General features: G+C 39.7%; 1 protein-coding gene across 1 annotated transcript in view; it reads left to right on the forward strand.

Annotated features, from left to right (window-relative positions):
• TTC23L (tetratricopeptide repeat domain 23 like) overlaps positions 1-21,914 on the forward strand; it is a 68,012-nt gene that overhangs the window by 17,836 nt on the left and 28,262 nt on the right. The window contains 2 exon segments of the mRNA XM_061189186.1: positions 583-705; positions 14,249-14,426. Of these exon segments, the coding sequence (XP_061045169.1) occupies positions 583-705; positions 14,249-14,426 (301 nt within the window).

The following is a 21,914-nucleotide window of genomic DNA, read 5'->3' on the forward strand; positions in this document are numbered from 1 at the left end:
CATCCCCCTCTCTACTTTCTTGGTCCTGATGCTCAACTTGCAAAATCTGATATGTTTCCTTCCTCTCTTATGCCCTTAGTAGAGGGCTATTGAAAATGTGGGATAGAAGGATATTTGGGAATTAAGGGGATTTTCTTTCCTACTATTTGCCTCTCGCCAAAAACCTGCTTTGCTTGGACTTTCTAAATGACCCAGAAAGTCCCTTTCAGCAGAATTAGTTCCTCTCTTTTACCATTCACAGAAACGCACTTGGGAAAAATGAATAATTGTTGTCACACAGGAGATGCCTCTGAGGAAATCCAGTGTAATTTACGGTTTCCGTTCGCTCCAAACGCTCACCACCCATCCTAGCCCTGGATTGCTGCAATACCACAGGACACCCAGGGCCCTGTTCCTTTTCTGAAGCATTCTCCCTTCTTGACAACATATATAGATGGAAAATAGAGAACATAGGGAAGGGTGCATTTTCAAATACTGCTTCATTTTCCTAAGGGCCCCTTTTGTTTGCTTACTAACTGCTGCCCCTGGTCAGTGGGGGGAGGGGGCGGTTTGTGTTCCTGGCATTCTCCTTGACTGTTTCACTGGCAGAGAGGCTTATTTCAACCTGCAGGAGTCAGAGAGAAACATGAAGGAGCTGAAAAAATATAAGGGAGGTGCTTGTGGATTACAGGTCTCAGAGAAAGACCTAACAATTGCTTTGGGCAGGTAAGATCTGGGCTTAGACAAGCTTGGACTTTTATGGCTAAGGCCTGGAATTACATGATTGTCTTGTACTCTCTATATAAAGGGAGAAAAATATTCAGAGCAAAAGACTCAGAGACTCAAATGATAGTAAAAGAGGCTCATATTTGCCAAACGCATACACCACGGTCTAAGCTTCGTGTGCTCTGTCCCATTTAATTCTCACAGCCACCACTGAGGTAGTTGCTGCAATAATTATGTCATTAGAGAGAGGGCAAAGAAACTGAGCTGAGGTTAAACAAACTGTCCAAGGTGAAGCTTTTTTTTTTTAATATATAAATTTTATTTATTTATTTTTGGCTGCTTTGGGTCTTCATTGCTGCGCGCGGGCTTTCTCTAGTTGCGGCGAGCGGGGGCTACGCTTCGTTGTGGTGCGCGGCTTCTCATCGTGGTGGCTTCTCTTGTTGGTGGAGCACGGACTCTAAGTGCGCGGACTTCAGTAGTTGTAGCACGTGGGCTCAGTAGTTGTGGCTCGTGGGCTCTAGAGCTCAGGCTCAGTAGTTGTGGCGCACGGGCTTAGTTGCTCTGCGGCATGTGGGATCTTCCCAGACCAGGGATCGAACCCGTGTCCCCTGCATTGGCAGGCAGATTCTTAACCACTGCGCCACCAGGGAAGCCCCAAGGTGATAAGCTTTAAGTGTTGGATCTGAACTTGATCTGAACTTACAGACTGTTAGCCCTTCCTTGTGCTGCCTCTCATACTTACTGTAAAATTATATATTTTTTCTGAATTGCCACCTACTTTTGTCATCAAGTATGACAACTTAAAAGATGAGGAAGGAACAGTTAATGAAGACAATTTATTGGCGGTCCATGAGTTATGCATAGCGCGTGCATTTTAAGGGAAAGTTGTATTCCATATGGAAACAAAGTTCATGGAATTTGTTCAAGCCAGAATGAGACTTAACTGTTTCACAGTTGAGTTAGGGATCCTCTGAGAATCAGAATATTTAGATACGAGAGTGGGCCCATCAGATTATCAGAAGAAAAAAAGAATAATAAAAGGTTTACTATCCCCTAGAGTTTTCAAATATCTTCACATACTTAAAAGCAATCTGTTTCCAAAACTGTAAGCACTTGGCATGGTAGGGTAGGTGACGGAATGGTAAGGAAATGACATGAGTCATGCCTGCCTCCTCTAAAAAGCCATGAATCTAGAAGTCAAATGGGAAATGGCAGGGAGATGTCCGAACGTCCAGAGTTAAATATTGAATTAAGTCCACAGGCCCATAAATTAGAGTCTAGTGAATGTCTACTGCTGTCACATGGGGCAGTGACTAAGGTTTTTGTGCTTATGTGAAAGATAGCCTTGTTCCTCTTTCAGAATAAATTTGAGTGCATATTTCATTCATCCATTCCACACTGTTGACCTGTTTTGTACATGCATTGTTCTAAGTGTTGGAACGTTTACTAAAGTATAACTACATCCTAGACACTGTTCTGAGAGCTTTACATAATTTATTTCACTCAGTCTTATACCACAAGCCTATGAGGTAGGTATTTTTCTTTTTAATTTACAGATAAGAAAATTAAGGCATGGAAAAATTAAGTAGCTCAGGGTGACGGAACTAATAGGTAGGAGAGCTAGCACTGGGTCGTCTGAATCCCTAGCTCACCTTCTATGACACACTGAGTTATGTCTGATACCCACCAAATATCTAGGAAGGGCAAATCCTTTTTCCCACTTGAAGGGTGGGGAAAATGAGGCCAGATTGTTCAGGCAGGTCAGACAACTTGGCTGATTATCTCCCTACAAGCTCTTGATGAAAGGCATTATCATTCTATAACTTCTGCTCTTATGGTCAAGGGGAATAGTGGTCTGACTGACAAAAAAAAAATTTGTGTGTGTGTGAAGAATTATCAGATAACATGCCTTATATATTCTTTTGACTGAAAATTCTAATCTTCAGAGGAGGGAGAAACCTTCCAGCTTAAAATAAATTGTAACCATTGCAGAATGCCTTATATAAAATAATTTTATACACACACTTATATTTTTAATTCAACTTGGGAATACAAAAATGGGGGCATGGGGTGAGGGAGAAGAAATATTGATTGTGTATCTACTATATGTTAGGCAATTTTACATATTATTTTTAATCTAATCTTCATAACAACCTTGTAATTTAGGTATTCTTAACCTTCTTTTATTTGGAAGGAAATAAAGACTCCTGGAGTTTGCCCATAAAGCTAGTAACTGTGAGAAGCAGCTTTGAACTACTCATGTTCTTCTCTTTGTGTCTTGCTAACTCTAGAAAGATAAACCTAAATGAATGCTATTTTATTATCATTAAAAAATTATATTCCCCATTGTTTTGGAAATTTGAAAGAACAGACATATATGAAGAAAATAAAAGTCAATTGTAATGTCACCACCCAAACATAACTTCTATGAACATTTCAGTTATCTCTCTCTCTCTCTTTCTCTCTCTCTATATATTTAAATATAAATATATGTGTATATACACACATATATAAACACACACACATATATACATGTCAGAATTATATATATATATATATATATATATATATATATATATATATTTAACATCTTTATTGGAGTATAATTGCCTTACAATGGTGTGTTAGTTTCTGCTTGATAACAAAGTGAATCAGCTATACATATACATATATCCCCATATCCCCTCCCTGTTGCGTCTCCCTCCCACCCTCCCTATCCCACCCCTCTAGGTGGTCACAAAGCACCAAGCTGCTCTCCCTGTGCTATGTGGCTGCTTCCCACTAGCTATCCATTTTACATTTGGTAGTATATATAAGTCCATGCCACTCTCTCACTTCGTCCCACCTTACCCTTCCCCCTCCCCGTATCCTCAAGTCAATTCTCTATGTCTGCGTCTTTATTCCTGTCCTGCCCCTAGGTTCTTCAGAACCATTTTTTTTTTTTTTTTTTAGATTCCATATATATGTGTTAGCATACAGTATTTGTTTTTCTCTTTCTGACTTACTTCACTCTGTATGACAGACTCTAGGTCCATCCACCTCACTACAAATAACTCAATTTCGTTTCTTTTTATGGCGAGTAATATTCCACTGTATATATGTGCCACATCTTCTTTATCCATTCATCTGTCAGTGTACACTTAGGTTGCTTCCATGTCCTGGCTATTGTAAATAGAGCTGCAATGAACACTGTGGTACATGACTTTTTTTTTTTTAATTTTGAATTTTATTTTATTTATTTTTTATACAGCAGGCTCTTATTAGTTATCCATTGTATACATATTAGTGTATATATGTCAATCCCAATCTCCCAATTCATCACACCACCACCACCCTCCTGCCACTTTCCCCCCTTGGTGTCCATACATTTGCTCTCTACATCTGTGTCTCAATTTCTGCCCTGCAAACCGGTTCATCTGTACCATTGTTCTAGGTTCCACATATATGCATTAATATACGATATTTGTTTTTCTCTTTCTGGCTTACTTCACTCTGTATGACAGTCTCTAGATCCATCCACGTCTCTACAAATGACCCAATTTCGTTCCTTTTTATGGCTAGGTAATATTCCATTGTAAATGTGTACCACATCTTCTTTATCCATTCGTCTGTCGATGGGCATTTAGGTTGCTTCCATGTCCTGGCTATTGTAAATAGTGCTGCAATGAACATTGGGGTGCATGTGTCTTTTTGAATTACGGTTTTCTCTGTGTATATGCCCCGTAGTGGGATTGCTGGGTCATATGGTAATTCTATTTTTAGTTTTTTAAGGAACCTCCATACTGTTCTCCATAGTGGCTGTATCAATTTGCATTCCCACCAACAGTGCAAGAGGGTTCCCTTTTCTCCACACCCTCTCCAGCATTTGTTGTTCGTAGATTTTCTGATGATGCCCATTCTGACTGGTGTGAGGTGACACCTCATTGTAATTTTGATTTACGTTTCTCTCATACTTACTGATGTTGAGCAGCTTTTCATGTGCTTCTTGGCCATCTGTATGTCTTCTTTGGAGAAATGTCTATTTAAGTCTTCTGCCCATTTTTGCATTGGGGTGTTTGTTTTTTTAATATTGAGCTGCATGAGCTGTTTATATATTTTGGAGATTAATCCTTTGTCCGTTGATTCACTTGCAAATATTTTCTCCCATTCTGAGGGTTGTCTTTTCGTCTTGTTTGTAGTTTCCTTTGCTTTGCAAAAGCTTTTAAGTTTCATTAGGTCCCATTTGTTTATTTTTGTTTTTACTTCCATTACTCTAGGAGGTGGATCAAAAAAGATCTTGCTGTGATTTATGTCAAAGAGTGTTCTTCCTATGTTTTCCTCTAAGAGTTTTATAGTGTCTGGCCTTACATTTAGGTCTCTAATCCATTGTGAGTTTATTTTTGTGTATGGTGTTGAGGGTGTTCTAATTTCATTCTTTTACATGTAGCTGTCCAGTTTTCCCAGCACCACTTATTGAAGAGACTGTCTTTTCTCCATTGTATATCTTTGCCTCCTTTGTCATAGATTAGTTGACCATAGGTGCGTGGGTTTATCTCTGGGCTTTCTATCTTGTTCCATTGATCTATATTTCTGTTTTTGTGCCAGTACCATATTGTCTTGATTACTGTAGCTTTGTAGTATAGTCTGAAGTCAGGGAGTCTGATTCCTCCAGCTCCGTTTTTCTTTCTCAAGATTGCTTTGGCTATTCGGGGTCTTTTGTGTCTCCATACAAATTTTAAGATGATTCGTTCTAGCTCCGTAAAAAATGCCATTGGTAATTTGATAGGGATTGCATTGAATCTGTAGATTGCTTTGGGTAGTAGAGTCATTTTCACAATGTTGATTCTTCCAATCCAAGAACATGGTATATCTCTCCATCTGTTGGTATCATCTTTAATTTCTTTCATCAGTGTCTTATAGTTTTCTGCATACAGGTCTTTTGTCTCCCTAGGTAGGTTTATTCCTAGGTATTTTATTCTTTTTGTTGCAATGGTAAATGGGAGTGTTTCCATAATTTCTCTTTCAGATTTTTCATCATTAGTGTATAGGAATGCAAGAGATTTCTGTGCATTAATTTTGTATCCTGCAACTTTACCATATTCATTAATTAGCTCTAGCAGTTTTCTGGTGGCAGTTTTAGGATTCTCTATGTATAGTATCATGTCATCTGCAAACAGTGACAGTTTTACTTCTTCTTTTCCAATTTGTATTCCTTTTATTTCTTTTTCTTCTCTGATTGCCGTGGCTAGGACTTCCAGAACTATGTTGAATAATAGTGGTGACAGTGGACATCCTTGTCTCGTTCCTGATCTTAGAGGAAATGCTTTCAGTTTTTCACCGTTGAGAATGATGTTTGCTGTGGGTTTGTCATATATGGCCTTTATTATGTTGAGGTAGGTTCCCTCTATGCCCACTTTCTGGAGAGTTTTTATCATAAATGGGTGTTGAATTTTGTCAAAAGCTTTTTCTGCATCTATTGAGATGATCATATGGTTTTTATTCTTCAATTTGTTAATATGGTGTATCACATTGATTGATTTGCGTATATTGAAGAATCCTTGCATCCCTGGGATAAATCCCACTTGATCGTGGTGTATGATCCTTTTAATGTGTTGTTGGATTCTGTTTGCTAGTATTTTGTTGAGGATTTTTGCATCTATATTCATCAGTGATATTGGTCTGTAATTTTCTTTTTTTGTAGTGTCTTTGTCTGGTTTTGGTATCAGGGTGATGGTGGCCTCATAGAATGAGTTTGGGAGTGTTCCTTCCTCTGCAATTTTTTGGAAGAGTTTGAGAAGGATAGGTGTTAGCTCTTCTCTAAATGTTTCATAGAATTCACCTGTGAAGCCATCTGGTCCTGGACTTTTGTTTGTTGGAAGATTTTTAATCACAGTTTCAATTTCATTACTTGTGATTGTTCTGTTCATATTTTCTGCTTCTTCCTGGTTCAGTCTTGGAAGGTTATACCTTTCTAAGAATTTGTCCATTTCTTCCAGGTTGTCCATTTTATTGGCATAAAGTTGCTTGTAGTAGTCTCTTAGGATGCTTTGTATTTCTGCGGTGTCTGTTGTAACTTCTCCTTTTTCATTTCTGATTTTATTGATTTGAGTCCTCTCCCTCTTTTTCTTGATGAGTCTGGCTAATGGCTTATCAATTTTGTTTATCTTCTCAAAGAACCAGCTTTTAGTTTTATTGATCTTTGCTATTGTTTTCTTTGTTTCTATTTCATTTATTTCCACTCTGATCTTTATGATTTCTTTCCTTCTGCTAACTTTGGGTTTTGTTTGTTCTTCTTTCTCTAGTTTCTTTAGGTGTAAGGTTAGATTGTTTACTTGAGATTTTTCTTGTTTCTTTAGGTAGGCTTGTATAGCTATAAACTTCCCTCTTAGAACTGCTTTTGCTGCATCCCATAGGTTTTGGGTTGTCGTGTTTTCATTGTCATTTGTCTCTAGGTATTTTTTGATTTCCTCTTTGATTTCTTCAGTGATCTCTTGGTTATTTAGTAACGTATTGTTTAGCCTCCATGTGTTTGTGTTTTTTACGTTTTTTCCCCTGTAATTCATTTCTAATCTCATAGCGTTGTGGTCAGAAAAGATGCTTGATATGATTTCAATGTTCTTAAATTTACTGAGGCTTGATTTGTGACCCAAGATGTGATCTATCCTGGAGAATGTTCCGTGCGCACTTGAGAAGAACGTGTAATCTGCTGTTTTTGGATGGAATGTCCTATAAATATCAATTAAATCTATCTGGTCTATTGTGTCATTTAAAGCTTCTGTTTCCTTATTTATTTTCATTTTGGATGATCTGTCCATTGGTGTAAGTGAGGTGTTAAAGTCCCCCACTATTATTGTGTTACTGTCAATTTCCTCTTTTATAGCTGTTAGCAGTTGCCTTATGTAATGAGGTGCTCCTATGTTGGGTGCATATATATTTATAATTGTTATATCTTCTTCTTGGATTGATCCCTTGATCATTATGTATGTCCTTCCTTGTCTCTTGTAACATTCTTTATTTTAAAGTCTATTTTATCTGATATGAGTATAGCTACTCCAGCTTTCTTTTGATTTCCATTTGCATGGAATATCTCTTTCCATCCCCTCACTTTCAGTCTGTATGTGTCCCTAGGTCTGAAGTGGGTCTCTTGTAGACAGCATATATATGGGTCTTGTTTTTGTATCCATTCAGCAAGCCTGTGTCTTTTGGCTGGAGCATTTAATCCATTCACGTTTAAGGTAATTATCGATATGTATGTTTCTATGACCATTTTCTTAATTGTTTTGGGTTTGTTTTTGTAGGTCCTTTTCTTCTCTTGTGTTTCCCACTTAGAGAAGTTCCTTTAACATTTGTTGTAGAGCTGGTTTGGTGGTGCTGAATTCTCTTAGCTTTTGCTTGTCTGTAAAGCTTTTGATTTCTCCATCAAATCTAAATGAGATCCTTGCCGGGTAGAGTAATCTTGGTTGTAGGTTCTTCCCTTTCATCACTTTAAGTATATCATGCCACTCCCTTCTGGCTTGTAGAGTTTCTGCTGAGAAATCAGCTGTTAACCTTATGGGAGTTCCCTTGTATGTTATTTGTCATTTTTCCCTTGCTGCTTTCAATAATTTTTCTTTGTCTTTAATTTTTGCCACTTTGATTACTATGTGTCTCGGCGTGCTTCTCCTTGGGTTTATCCTGTATGGGACTCTCTGCACTTCCTGGACTTGGGTGGCTATTTCCTTTCCCATGTTAGGGAAGTTTTCAACTATAATCTCTTCAAATATTTTCTCTGGTCCTTTCTCTCTCTCTTCTCCTTCTGGGACCCCTATAATGCGAATGTTGTTGCGTTTAATGTTGTCCCAGAGGTCTCTTAGGCTGTCTTCATTTCTTTTCATTCTTTTTTCTTTAGTCTGTTCCGCAGCAGTGAATTCCACCATTCTGTCTTCCAGGTCACTTGTCCGTTCTTCTGCCTCAGTTATTCTGCTATTGATTCCTTCTAGTGTAGTTTTCATTTCAGTTATTGTATTGGTCATCTCTGTTTGTTTGTTCTTTAATTCTTCTAGGTCTTTGTTAATCATTTCTTGCATCTTCTCAATCTTTGCCTCCATTCTTATTCCAAGGTCCTGGATCATCTTCACTATCATTATTCTGAATTCTTTTTCTGGAAGGTTGCCTATCTCCACTTCATTTAGTTGTTTTTCTGGGGTTTTTTCTTGTTCCTTCATCTGGTATATAGCCTTCTGCCTTTTCATCTTGTCTATCTTTCTGTAAATGTGGTTTCTGTTCCACAGGCTGCAGGACTGTAGTTTTTCTTGCTTCTGCTGTCTGCCCTCTGGTGGTTGAGGCTATCTAAGAGGCTTGATGGGAGGCTCTGGAGGTGGGTAGAGCTGACTGTTGCTGTGGCGGTCAGAGCTCCGTAAAACTTTAATCCACTTGACTGTTGATGGGTGGGTCTGGGTTCCCTCCCTGTTGGTTGTTTTGCCTGAGGCAACCCAACACTGGAGCCTACCCGGGCTCTTTGGTGGGGCTAATGGCAGACTCTGGGAGGGCTCACGCCAAGGAGTACTTCCCAGAACCTCCGCTGCCAGTGTCCTTGTCCCCACGGTGAAACAGAGCCAGCCGCCGCCTCTGCAGGAGACCCCCCAACACCAGCAGTTATGTCTGCTTCAGTCTCCCCCAGGGTCACTGCTCCTTCCCCTGGGTCCCGATGTACACACTATTTTGTGTGCGCCCTCCAAGAGTGGGGTCTCTGTTTCCCCCAGTCCTGTCGAAATCCTGCAATCAATTCCCACTAGGCTTCAAAGTCTGATTCTCTATGAATTCCTCCTCCCGTTGCCGGACCCCCAGGTTGGGAAGCCTGACGTGGGGCTCAGAACGTTCACTCCAGTGGGTGGACTTCTGTGGTATAAGTGCTCGCCAGTCTGTGAGTCACCCACCCAGCAGTTATGGGATTTGATTTTACTCTGATAGCGCCCCTCCTACCGTCTCACTGTGGCTTCTCCTCTGTCCTTGGACGTGGGGTATCCTCCTTGGTGAAGTCCAGTGTCTTCCTGTCGATGATTGTCCAGCAGCCAGTTGTGATTCTGGTGCTCTCGCAAGAGGGAGTGAGAGCACGTCCTTCTACTCCGCCATCTTGGTTCAAACCTCCATGTGTTTGTATTTTTTTACAGACTTTTTCCTGTAATTGATATCTAGTCTCATAGTGTTGTGGTCAGAAAAGATACCTGATACGATTTCAATTTTCTTAAATTGACCAAGGCTTGATTTGTGACCCAATATATGATCTATCCTGGAGAATGTTCAATGAGCACTTGAGACGAAAGTGTATTCTGTTGTTTTTGGATGCAGTGTCCTATAAATATCAATTAAGTCCATCTTGTTTAATATATTATTTAAAGCTTGTGTTTCCTTGTTTATTTTCATTTTGGATCATCTGTCCATTGGTGAAAGTGGGGTGTTAAAGTCCCCTACTATGATTGTGTTACTGTTGATTTCCCCTTTTATGGCTATTAGCATTTGCCTTATGTACTGAGGTGCTCCAATGTTGGGTGCATAAATATTGACAATTGTTATATCTTCTTCTTGGATTGATCCCTTGATCATTATGTAGTGTCCTTCTTTGTCTCTTGTAATAGTGTTTATTTTAAAGTCTGTTTCGTCTGATATGAGAATTGCTACTCCAGGTTTCTTTTGATTTCCATTTGCATGGAATATCTTTTTCCATCCCCTCACTTTCAGTCTGTATGTGTCCCTACATCTGAAGTGGGTCTCGTGTAGACAGCATATATATGGGTCTTGTTTTTGTATCCATTCAGCCAGTCTATGTATTTTGGTGGGAGCATTTAATCTATTTACATTTAAGGTAATTATCGATATGTATGTTCCTATTACCATTTTCTTAATTGTTTTGGGTTTGTTATTGTAAGTCTTTTCCTTCTCTTGTGTTTCCTGCCTAGAGAAGTTCCTTTAGCATTTGTTGTAGAGCTGGTTTGGTGGTGCTGAGTTCTCTTAGCTTTTGCTTACCTGTAAAGGTTTTAATTTCTCCATCAAATCTGAATGAGATCCTTGCTTGGTAGAGTAATCTTGGTTGTAGGTTTTTCCCTTTCATCACTTTAAATATGTCCTGCCACTCCCTTCTGCCTTGCAGAGTTTCTTCTGAAAGATCAGCTGTTAACCTTATGGGGATCCCCTTGTATATTATTTGTTGTTTTTCCCTTGCTGCTTTTCATATTTTTTCTTTGTGTTTAATTTTTGAAAGTTTGATTAATATGTGTCTTGGCATGCTTCTCCTTGGATTTATCCTGTATGGGACTCTCTGCATTCCTGGATTTGATTGACTGTTTCCTTTCCCATAATAGGGAAGTTTTCAACTATCATCTCTTCAAATATTTTCTCAGTCTCTTTCTTTTTCTCTTCTTCTTCTGGGACCCCTATAATTCGAATGTTGGTGAGTTTAATGTTTTCCCAGAGGTCTCTAAGACTGTCCTCAATTATTTTCATTCTTTTTTCTTCATTCTGCTCTGCAGTAATTATTTCCACTATTTTATCTTCCAGGTCACTTATCATTCTTCTGCCTCAGTTATTCTGCTATTGATTCCTTCTAGAGAATTTTTAATTTCATTTATTGTGTTGTTCATCATTGTTTGTGTACTCTTTAGTTCTTCTAGGTCCTTGTTAAATGTTTCTTGTATTTTCTCCATTCTATTTTCAAGATTTTGCATCATCTTTAGTATCATTACTCTGAATTCTTTTTCAGGTAGACTGCCTATTTCCTCTTCATTTGTTTGGTCTGTTGGGTTTTTGCCTTGCTCCTTCATCTGCTCTGTGTTTCTCTGTCTTCTCATTTTGCTCAACTTACTGTGTTTGGGGTCTCCTTTACGCAGGCTGCAGGTTTGTAGTTCCCGTTGTTTTTGGTGTCTGCCCCCAGTGGCTAAGGTTGGTTCAGTGGGTTGTGTAGGCTTCCTGGTGGAGGGAACTGGTGCCTGTGTTCTGGTGGATGAGGCTGGATGATGTCTTTCTGGTGGGCAGGACCGCGTCCGGTGGTGTGTTTTGGGGTGTCTGTGACCTTATTATGATTTTAGGCAGCCTCTCTGCTAGTGGGTGGGGTTGTGTTCCTGTCTTGCTAGTTGTTTGGCATAGGGTGTCCAGCACTGTAGCTTGCTGGTAGTTGAGTGGAGGTGGGTCTTAGCATTGAGATGGAGATCTCTGGGAGAGCTTTTGCCATTTAATATTATGTGGAGCCAGGAGGTCTCTGGTGGACCAATATCCTGAACGTGGCTCTCCCACCTCAGAGGCACAGGCCTGACACCCGGCCGGTGCACCAAGACCCTGTCAGCCACACAGCTCAGAGGGAAAGGGAGAAAAAAAGAAAGAAAGAGAAAAATAGAATAAAAAGAAATAAAGTTATTAAAATAAAAAATAAAAAAAAAATTAAAAATAAAAAGAATTAAAAAGTAATAAAAAAAAGAAGAAAGAAAGAAAGAGAGCAGCCAAACCAAAAAACAAATCTACCAATGATAACAACCGAAAAAAACAAAAAACATGACAGACAGAACCCTAGGGCAAATGGTAAAAGCAAAGCTATCCAGACAAAATCACACAAAGAAGCATACCTATACACACTCACAAAAAGAGAAAAAGGAAAAAAAAAATATCTATATACAAAAAAAAGGAAGAGAGCAACCAAATCAATAAACAAATCTACCAATGATAATAAACTCTAAATACTAAACTAAGATAAACATGAAACCAGAAACCAATCAGTCGCATACAGCAAATCCTAAGTCTGCAGTTGCTCCCAAAGTCCACTGCCTCAATTTTGGGATGGTTTGTTGTCTATTCAGGTATTCCACAGATGCAGGGTGCATCAAGTTGACTGTAGAGATTTAATCCGCTGCTCCTGAGGCTGCTGGGAGAGATTTCCCTTTCTCTTCTTTGTTCACACAGCTCCTGGGGTTCAGCTTTGGATTTGGCCCCGCCTCTGCGTGTAGGTCGCCTGAGGGCGTCTGTTCCCACCCAGACAAGATTCGGGCGCTCTGGCTCACTCAGGCCGGGGGGAGGGAGGGGTACGGATGTGGGGCGAGCCTGCGGTGGCAGAGGCCAGCGTGACGTTGCACCAGCCTGAGGCGCGCCGTGTGTTCTCCTGGGGAAGTTGTCCCTGGATCACGGGACCCCAGCAGTGGCGGGATGCACAGGCTCCCGGGAAGGGAGCTGTGGAGAGTGACCTGTGCTTGCACACTGGATTCTTGGTGGCTGCAGCAGCAGCCTTAGCGTCTCACGCTCATCTCTGGGGTCCGCGCTGATAGCCGCGGCTCGCGCCCGTCTCTGGAGCTTGTTTAAGCGGTGCTCTGAATCCCCTCTCCTCGCGCACCTTGAAACAATGGTCTCTTGCCTCTTTGGCAGCTCCAGACCTTTTCCCGGACTCCCTGCCGGCTAGCTGTGGCGCACTAACCCCTTCAGGCTATGTTCACGCAGCCAACCCCAGTCCTCTCCCTGCGATCCGACCGAAGGCCGAGCCTCAGCTCCCAGCCCCCGCCCGCCCCAGCGGGTGAGCAGACAAGCCTCTCGGGCTGGTGAGTGTGGGTCGGCACCGGTCCTCCATGCGAGAATTTCTCCGCTTTGCCCTGCACACCCCCGTTGCTGCGCTCTCCTCCGTGGCTCCGAAGCTTCCCCCCTCCGCCACCCGCAGTCTCCGCCAGTGAAGGGGCTTCCTAGTGTGTGGAGACCCTTCCTCCTTCACAGCTCCCTCCCACTGGTGCAGGTCCCGTCCCTATTCTTTTGTGTCTGTTTTTCCCTTTTTCTTTTGCCCTACCCAGGTACGTGGGGAGTTTGTTGTCTTTTGGGAGGTCTGAGGTCTTCTGCCAGCATTCAGTAGGTGTCCTGTAGGAGTTGTTCCACATGTAGATATATTTCTGATGTATTTGTGGGGAGGAAGGTGATCTCCGCATCTTACTCCTCCGCCATATTGAAGGTCTTATCAGGATTATATTTTAAGTATAGTTTTATAACTGTATTTTGAACTTAGCACATTTAAAATTTTTCTCCATATTAGTCTAAAAAGAAAACATGATTAATGTCTGAAGTATTTTATTGTATGATGTGCCATAATTTATTTAACCGTCCCCTTTTGGTGGGGGGATATTTACATTGTTTTCTCTATCCTCTCTCATTTTTAACTGAGGAGGAATAAACTAAACCAAATCAAGCAAAGGAAAACCTCTGCTTTGGCCTAAAAGAGAGGGAGCCAGAGGTAATAAAGTTTTATTTTGATTTTAGAAAGTCTTTGTTTATGGGTCAATTATCCCATGTTATGAACTGCCGGAAGCCATTTTTTCCAGTTGCTTTTTTATAAAATTAGACTATAGCATGATATATTAATGGGTTTGATGAATGGTAGTCAGTGGAATCTGGTGGGTAAAATGCAGGTTAGTAGGAGTTTGTTTACAACAAGGCTAGGTTTTGAGCCAGCCACTCAGATGATTGGCCTATGAAGGCCAAATCGTTTAGTTCTTAGAATTGGTTCCTTTTGCATCTGCAAAGCAAGTGGCCTCTCTGTGACTTTCCATTCTTGTCCCTTTTCTTATAGAGCCTCCTTGGCCAACCGCAGGTTAAACCTAGCTCTGGCATACTTTGAAAAGGCAATTGACAATGTTATTGCTGCTAAGGGTGATAGGACATCAGATCTGGTTGGTCTTTATGAGGAAATTGCTCAGATCGAGCGGCCGAGGAGGAACCATGACCAGGCCGTCCAGTACTTGCAGCAGGTAGGTGGGTTGGCTGAAGCCCCGGCCAGGTGGGCTTGTTTGGCCCCAGGCCCAGTTCCCAGGGCCAGGGACGCTTGGGCTTCTCAGAACGGGGGATGGGATCGATTTTCCTCCAGATCCACACAAGAGACCTTCCTCAACTTTAAATGACCTGGACAGAGAACAACGACTCACAGTGGGCCTATCTGCTGTGTGACCTGATTTAAGACAGCATTTCCCCTACCAGGCTTCCCTCACCTCTGTTTGTGCTGGGAAGAGGGAGCTGAGAAAGTCTACTCCAGGGAAAAAAGCCATAGGGGCAACTGAACTTAAGTCTTTAGCAAATGCAAAGGACTTTTTAAATGAAAATTTATGATATTTTGGTGCAATGCCGTCATTTGTCCGTTAAACTAGTCTAGGTGGTTGTATCTCAAAGTTTATGATTAAACCACCATAAGTGTGTTTTGCTTGTAGGTAAGTAAGTTGTCAAATGCAGAGGGGAAAACAAAACTAAACATACAAAGGAATGTTGAGTTTATCATAATGGAAACAGAGTAGGACACTATATGTATCATGTACTTGAAACTTCCCTTGAAACTGCTAGTTAAATTCACCTTTTCTCTCCTCAAATGAGAACCATGCTCATGGCCTCAGGTATCTCTCATAACCAAAAACAGATCACAGTACTGGATTTCCTGTATCACAGAAAAGGTGTAATGCCATCCAACAGTGTATGTGAAAACAGTCTGCTACCGAAGAAAAGGCATTGCAGACAATCCAAAAATCCAAGGTTATTAACATCACACAATGGAGAGATGTTAGGGAATGCTGCCCTGAAAGCAGGGAGTCCACTGCTTATAGAGAAAGCCAATCTGGTGTGTCCAAGACTCTCTTAAGGCAGTGGTCAGATCAGAATGGATAAAACAATAAATAATCAGTGTTTCCTAATGACAACAAAAATAATAGTTCAAATTTATGGAATGCTTTTACCATGTGCACTTGAGGATATATTAATTCATTTAATCCATGAAATAAGCATATGAAGTAAGTGCCATTTTTTTTTTTTATCTTAAGGATGAGGAAACTGAAGCCCAAAGAACTATAGCTAATTCAATTGAAGTTGTGTAGCTAACAAGTGGGGGGGTAGGGATTTGAACTCAGAAAATTTGACTCCAGAGCCTGTACTCATAACAACTCCGCACTGTGTCTTAGCTCTAAAGTGTTGTCTGATAATCTCTGGAGTTCCTTGAAACATCTCACGGTGTTTGGCCTGTGACAAATGAAGTACAGGTGGCTCTTCTCTTGCTAGTGCGTGTGGACTGGATGTTTTCTGTCTTCTTTCTCTTTCCAGATTGTTACTCCTTCCATTTTAGTTCAGATAATAATAATAATAAAATCTGTACTTCTCTAGTGCTTACTACATTCTAGGTGATATTCTAAACACCTTACATGTATTCATTTAATCTTTACAACTGTTTGTGATAAATACTATTTTTGTCACCCCTGTTTTATAGTCAGAGAAATTAGTGACTTGCCTTATGTTACAGTAAATGGCTGAGCTAAGATGGGAACCCAGGAAGTACGGCTCTAGGATTCATGCTTCACTAGATTTTTTTTTGATACTGAACCTTTGAGAGGCTGAGCTAAAGTTATGATTTTATTTCTGCTATGAAATGTAATACAAATAATCATAGCTAACATTTACTGAGAACTTACCATGTGAAGGGTACTGTACCCAGTGCTTTGCGTGCACCATCTCATTTAATCTTTCCCAAACCCTAGTCAATGGAAACTAAATATTCCTTCTACATATGAGGGTAAAATTACTTGCTCAAGACTCACAGCTAGGAAGTAGCAGAGCTGGGACTCAAACTCATCTCTCGCGTAACTCTATGATTATATACATATCAGCTTTCAGTCAACTAGTACCGCGAGCGCGGTACTAGCCAAGGCTTATGCCACGTCTGGAGAGGCCCAACACAGGGGTAGGTAGAAGAGGTGGTTTTGCAGATATTAACATTTCCCGGTCATAGGAGGGAAGCACATTGGCAAATGGAATGGTCTATCTATCAATATGGACAGATTATAAGTAGCTATTCATGTCTGTGATGGAAAGATAAGACTGGCTACCATTTTGTAGGAAGTCATTTATGCATGAATTTAGGCACAATCCTATCTCCCCAGATTAGTTGGAACATCAAAACCAGTAAGATCAACTGATTTCCATTTCCTTTATTCCCTTAGAGTCTCAGCAAAACTCACCTGCATAAAGAGTAGAATCCTACACGCTATGACTGTGACCCGAGATGTATCAGTTAGTGAGGAGATCCAGTGATAAAAGAGAAAAACATTGGCTCCTCCCCTCATCTTCCTCCACTCTCAGTCTCCTTGACTCTTCCTCTGGCTTATATGAGAGAATGTTTGTAGCAGCTAGAATTTTCTTGATTTATATTCAAAAGTGAGGTACTGGGGGTTCTAGAGGAAAGCCAAGTCATGAACTCATGAAACAGTAGTCCTTCCTTAGGCAGAGTCATCCTTTTCAAAGTGGGCAGCTTTGGGAGAGACGCAAAGGAACTGGTAAGGGAGGACACTGTCCCATGCTCACCCGGCTTGATCCAATTAATGGACACGAATGTATTCAGTGGTTTATCGGGAGGAGTTGGGGATTTGTAAAGAATGTAACTTAAATATTTTTTAAATGTTGATTTTCTCTGCTTATAAAAGTAATCCATTTTGGTGGACATTATTTTCCAGTCATATATGAGAAAAAGAGAGAGAGAGGAAAAGTGTGTGTGTGAGTGTGTGTGTGTGTGTGTGTGTGTGAGAGAGAGAGAGAGAGAGAGAGAGGGAGGGAGGGAGGGAGGGAGGGAGGGAAGATATTATAGGGAAAGTTTTGTGTCCTACTTTTTTCCACTCTTGTATTCCCCCATGTTATTAAATAAACTTTTTTTTTTTAGTTTTCAGAAGTTATTTGGATATTTTGAATATTGTTTTCTTTAGCATGAATGTTAATTGAAGCTTCTTATTCTGTGTTTTCTAGCTAATCATCTTGCTCATTTAAAAAATGTCCTTGTGTATACTCACAGTATTTGTGGTCCATCTATATACTTGATTTTTTAAAAATTGGTGGGAATGTAAATTGATACCACCACTATGGAGAACAGTATGGAGGTTCCTTAAAAAACTAAAAATAGAACTACCGTATGACCCAGCAATTCCACTACTGGGCATATACCCTGAGAAAACCATAATTCAAAAAGAGACATGTACCACAGTGTTCACTGCAGCACTATTTACAATAGCCAGGACATGGAACCAACTTAAATGTCCATCGACAGATGAATGGATAAAGAAGGTATGGCACATATATGCAGTGGAATATTAGCCATAAAAAGAAATTGAGTTATTTGTAGTGAGGTGGATGGACCTAGCATCTGTTATACAGGGTGAAGTAAGTCAAAGAGAAAAACAAATACCGTATGCTAACACATATATATGGAATCTAAAAAAATTCCATGAATGAATTTTTGGATTCATTCTGATGAACCTAGTGGCAGGGCAGGAATAAAGACGTAGACATAATAGAGAGTGGACTTAAGGACATGGCGGGGAGGGGGAAGCTGGAGTGAAGTGAGAATAGCATCGACACATGTACACTACCAAATGTAAAATAGTTAGCTAGTGGGAAGCAGCAGCATAGCACAGGGAGATCAGCTCGGTGCTTTGCTATACCTAGAGAGGTGGGATGGGGAGTGTGGGAGGGAGGCTCAGGGGGGAGGGGATGTGAGGATGTGTGTGTGCATGTGGCTGATTCACTTTGTTGTATGACAGAGACTAACACAGTATTGTGAAGCAGTTACACTCCAATAAAGATCTATTACAAAAAATACAAAAAAAAATTAGTTATGGTTATTAAGAAATTTAATCTATTTGTGAATATGTAAAATTTGTTTTTTATGAGAAAAAGTTTATGATTATAGAGTTCGGAGATTCCAAGGCCACCTTATTCTTTTCTTGGACACTAATTTTTAACTTTAAGGAAAATCTGGATCGTCACCTCCTAGCATTCACTAAATTCCAGATGGATTAATATTTTTTACATCAAAACTAAAAAATATAAATTAGCCAGAAGAAAGTACAGTACTGGAATAAAATGTACTGAAGTTAAAAATTGGAGGAAAGAACTCTCTGAGCACACAAAGATATACCAGAAAAGAAGAGATTGATAGGTTTAATTATAAAAAGACCTAAGACTTGTGCCTGTCATGAAATACCATAAATAAAATAAAAAACAAACTCAACCAAGATGAACAGATAACCCAAATAGACCCTAATTATTAAAAAAAAAAAAAAGGATTTGTAGTTAACTTTCTGAGAAGGAAATCTCCAAGCCCAGATGATTTCACTGGGTAATTCTACTTAACATTTAAAGAAGAAATAACACCCATCCTACATAATCTTTTCATAAAATTGAGGAAGAGGGATTACTTCCCAACTCATCTTATGAGGCCAGCATCACCCTGATAACAAAATCAGGCAAAGACATTGGAAGAAAAAACAAAACCAAAACAAAAAAACCAACTATAGACCAATACCTTTCATGCACATAGATGTAAAAAATCCTCAACAAAATATATAGCAATATATAAAGAAAGAATAATACACCATGATCAAGTGAGGTTTTTTCCTTGAGAATGTCAGGCTGGTTCAGTATTCAAACCTGAATCTTGTCAGTTGATGCAGAAAAAGCATGTGACAAAATTTAACATCCTTTCATGATGGAAGGGGAACTTCCTCAATCTGATAAAAGGCCTGTACAAAAAACCTACAGCTAACATCATGTTTAACAGTAAGACTGAATGCTTTCCTCTTAAGATTAAGAACAAAGGGAAGATGTTCACTCGCTACTCTTACTCAACATAGTACTGGAAGTCTTAGCCAGTGTAATAGGCGAGAAAAAGACATACAGCTTAGAAGAAATAAAATGGTCTCTATCTGTAGATAACATGACTGGCCAAGGAATCTAGAATTCCAAGGAATCTACAAATCTCCTAGATCTAGTAAGTGAGTTTAAGCTTCGCAAGGTCATAGGGTACAAGATCAACACACAAAAACCAGTCATATTTCTATATTAGCAAGGTACAACTGGAAACCAAAATTTTTAAAGATATCGTTTACAGTGGTCCCCTCCTCCCAAGTGAAACACTTAGGTATAAATCTAACAAAATATATACAGGATCTATGTCCTGAAAACTACAAAATCCTGATCAAAGAGGTCAGAGATGACCTAAATAAATGGAGACACACTGTGTTCTTGGATTGGAAGACTCAATATAGTAAAGAGGTCAGTTCTTCACAAATCAGTCTATGGATTTAATGCAAGTATGATCAAAATCCCAGCAGCAATTTTTGTAAATATAGACAAGCCGACTCTAAAATTTATATGGAAAAGCAAAGAAACCAAGAAGCTAAAGCAATTTTTAAAAATAGTACAGTTGGAGAGAATCACACCACTTGATTTTAAGACTTCCTCTAAAGCAACAGTTAGCAAGAGTGGTATCGGTGAAGAGATAGACAGAAATCAGAATCATTGGAACACAAGGAGAGTCTAGAAATAGACTTAATTAATTAATGGCCAATTAATTTTTGACAAAGGTGCAAAAGCAATTCAATGTGTAAATGATAGTCTTTTCAGCAGATAGTATTGGAACAACTGGTATCCACACGCCAAAAAAACCCCCAAAACACTCTCATATTGTACATAAACATTAACTCAAAATGAATCATTGTCTTAAATGTAAGAGCTAAAATTTACATTTACTTTACAATAATCAAGAAATAATATAAAACAGCAAAGATGCCAATTTTCTTCTATCAAATTGTCAACATTTTAAAAAGGGTAACATTTGTGATTGATGAGAACAATTTGATTACAAACTCCCTGAAGGGCAATTTGGCAGGATGTCACACATCTTACAACTATATATATTTTAAAACTGTAATGAGATCAAGCTTTCACCCATCCTATGTGAAAATTTTAAAAATTTGAAAATATCTAGCTTTTGCCAGACAGTGGGTAAACAGGTCTGCTCATTCATAGCTGTTGGGAGTGATAGTGTAAATTGATATGAAATTGGGGGACCAATTTGATATATCTAGTAAAATTGAAAAGGAAACATGTATAAGGATGTTCACTGTGGCAGTATTTGTAATTGTGAAAAATTAGAAACAACCTTATCAATAAATGAAAGGAAAATTTGGTATATTAACTAGATAGAATTTTGTAGTGTTTAAAAGGGCTAGATTTTGGGAGTTCCCTGGTGGCCTAGTGGTTAGGATTCCGGGCTTTACTGCCATGGCCCAGGTTCAATCCCTGGTCGGGGAACTGAGATCTCGCAAGCCGCGCAGCGTGGCTAAAATAAAATAAAATAAATAAAAGGACCAGATTTTATAAGTAAAGAGAAGGTTAATTTTAAAAAACAGCATTAAGGAAAAAATAACTTGCATTTTTAGGACACAGAAAATACTACTGTTTATAGTTACTTATATGTAAACATGAAAAATGAACTGCAAAGTAAGTAGAACTGCATCAAAATGTACATCAAAATGTAAACAGAGGCAGAGACTTCTGGCTGTGGCTTTGTAAAGAGGTCTGCGTACACTCTCAACATACACAGCAAACGCACACACACACACACACACACAAACTAAATAAAATGATCAAAAACACCCATTTCAGGGCACTGGAAATAGATAAGCAGCAAACAGATTGCAAATCATTCTTAAAAAACTGTTAGAGCTTTAGATAAAGAGAGAGTCTTTCTGGCATCTTGCCTGGGGCTGCTCCTATCCATCCACTATGGAGCTAGCCAAGAGAACCAGCAGCTTTGCTGGCAGAGGAGGCTGCTGACTCAGTTTAGAGCAAGGGGCAAAAACCTACATATTTATCAGATAAAAGTGGCCAACTTCGTAGGAAATGAATTGGGGATCGCCTGATATTTGTTAGCCTGAATTTGCTTTACTGGTTGGTGTCAGTCGCAGGCCAATCAAATTTTAACCAGAGGAACCTTGAAATGAGAGAGCCATAGAAAGGCTAGATGAGCTTTCCAACATCCCTGGCCAACTGGGAAACCACATACACTTGCAGGGGACATTGGAGAGTCCAGCAGAAAGTAACAAGCAAAGGAGACTTGAAATGTGGCAGAGCTTTAAATGTACCCCCCAGTCTACATACAGATCACTCAACAGAGGATGAAAGACATAGACCACAGTGGCCATAACCAGGCTGGCCTTGGTGAGTGGGAGTCCAAGTTGTTGAGCCCACTCCTGGTACCAAAATCTGTGTTAGAGTTCTCCAGAGAAACATAACCAACAGTATATATAGATAGAGATATAAAAGAGGAGCTTTATTATAGAAATTGGCTCATACGTGGTTATGGAGAATGAGAAGTACCACAATCTTCCATCTGCAAGCTGAAGAACCAGGAATGCTGGTGGTATAATTTAGTC

This window comes from Eubalaena glacialis, chromosome 4 (assembly GCF_028564815.1).
Source record: "Eubalaena glacialis isolate mEubGla1 chromosome 4, mEubGla1.1.hap2.+ XY, whole genome shotgun sequence".
Classification (NCBI taxonomy): Eukaryota; Metazoa; Chordata; class Mammalia; order Artiodactyla; family Balaenidae; genus Eubalaena; species Eubalaena glacialis.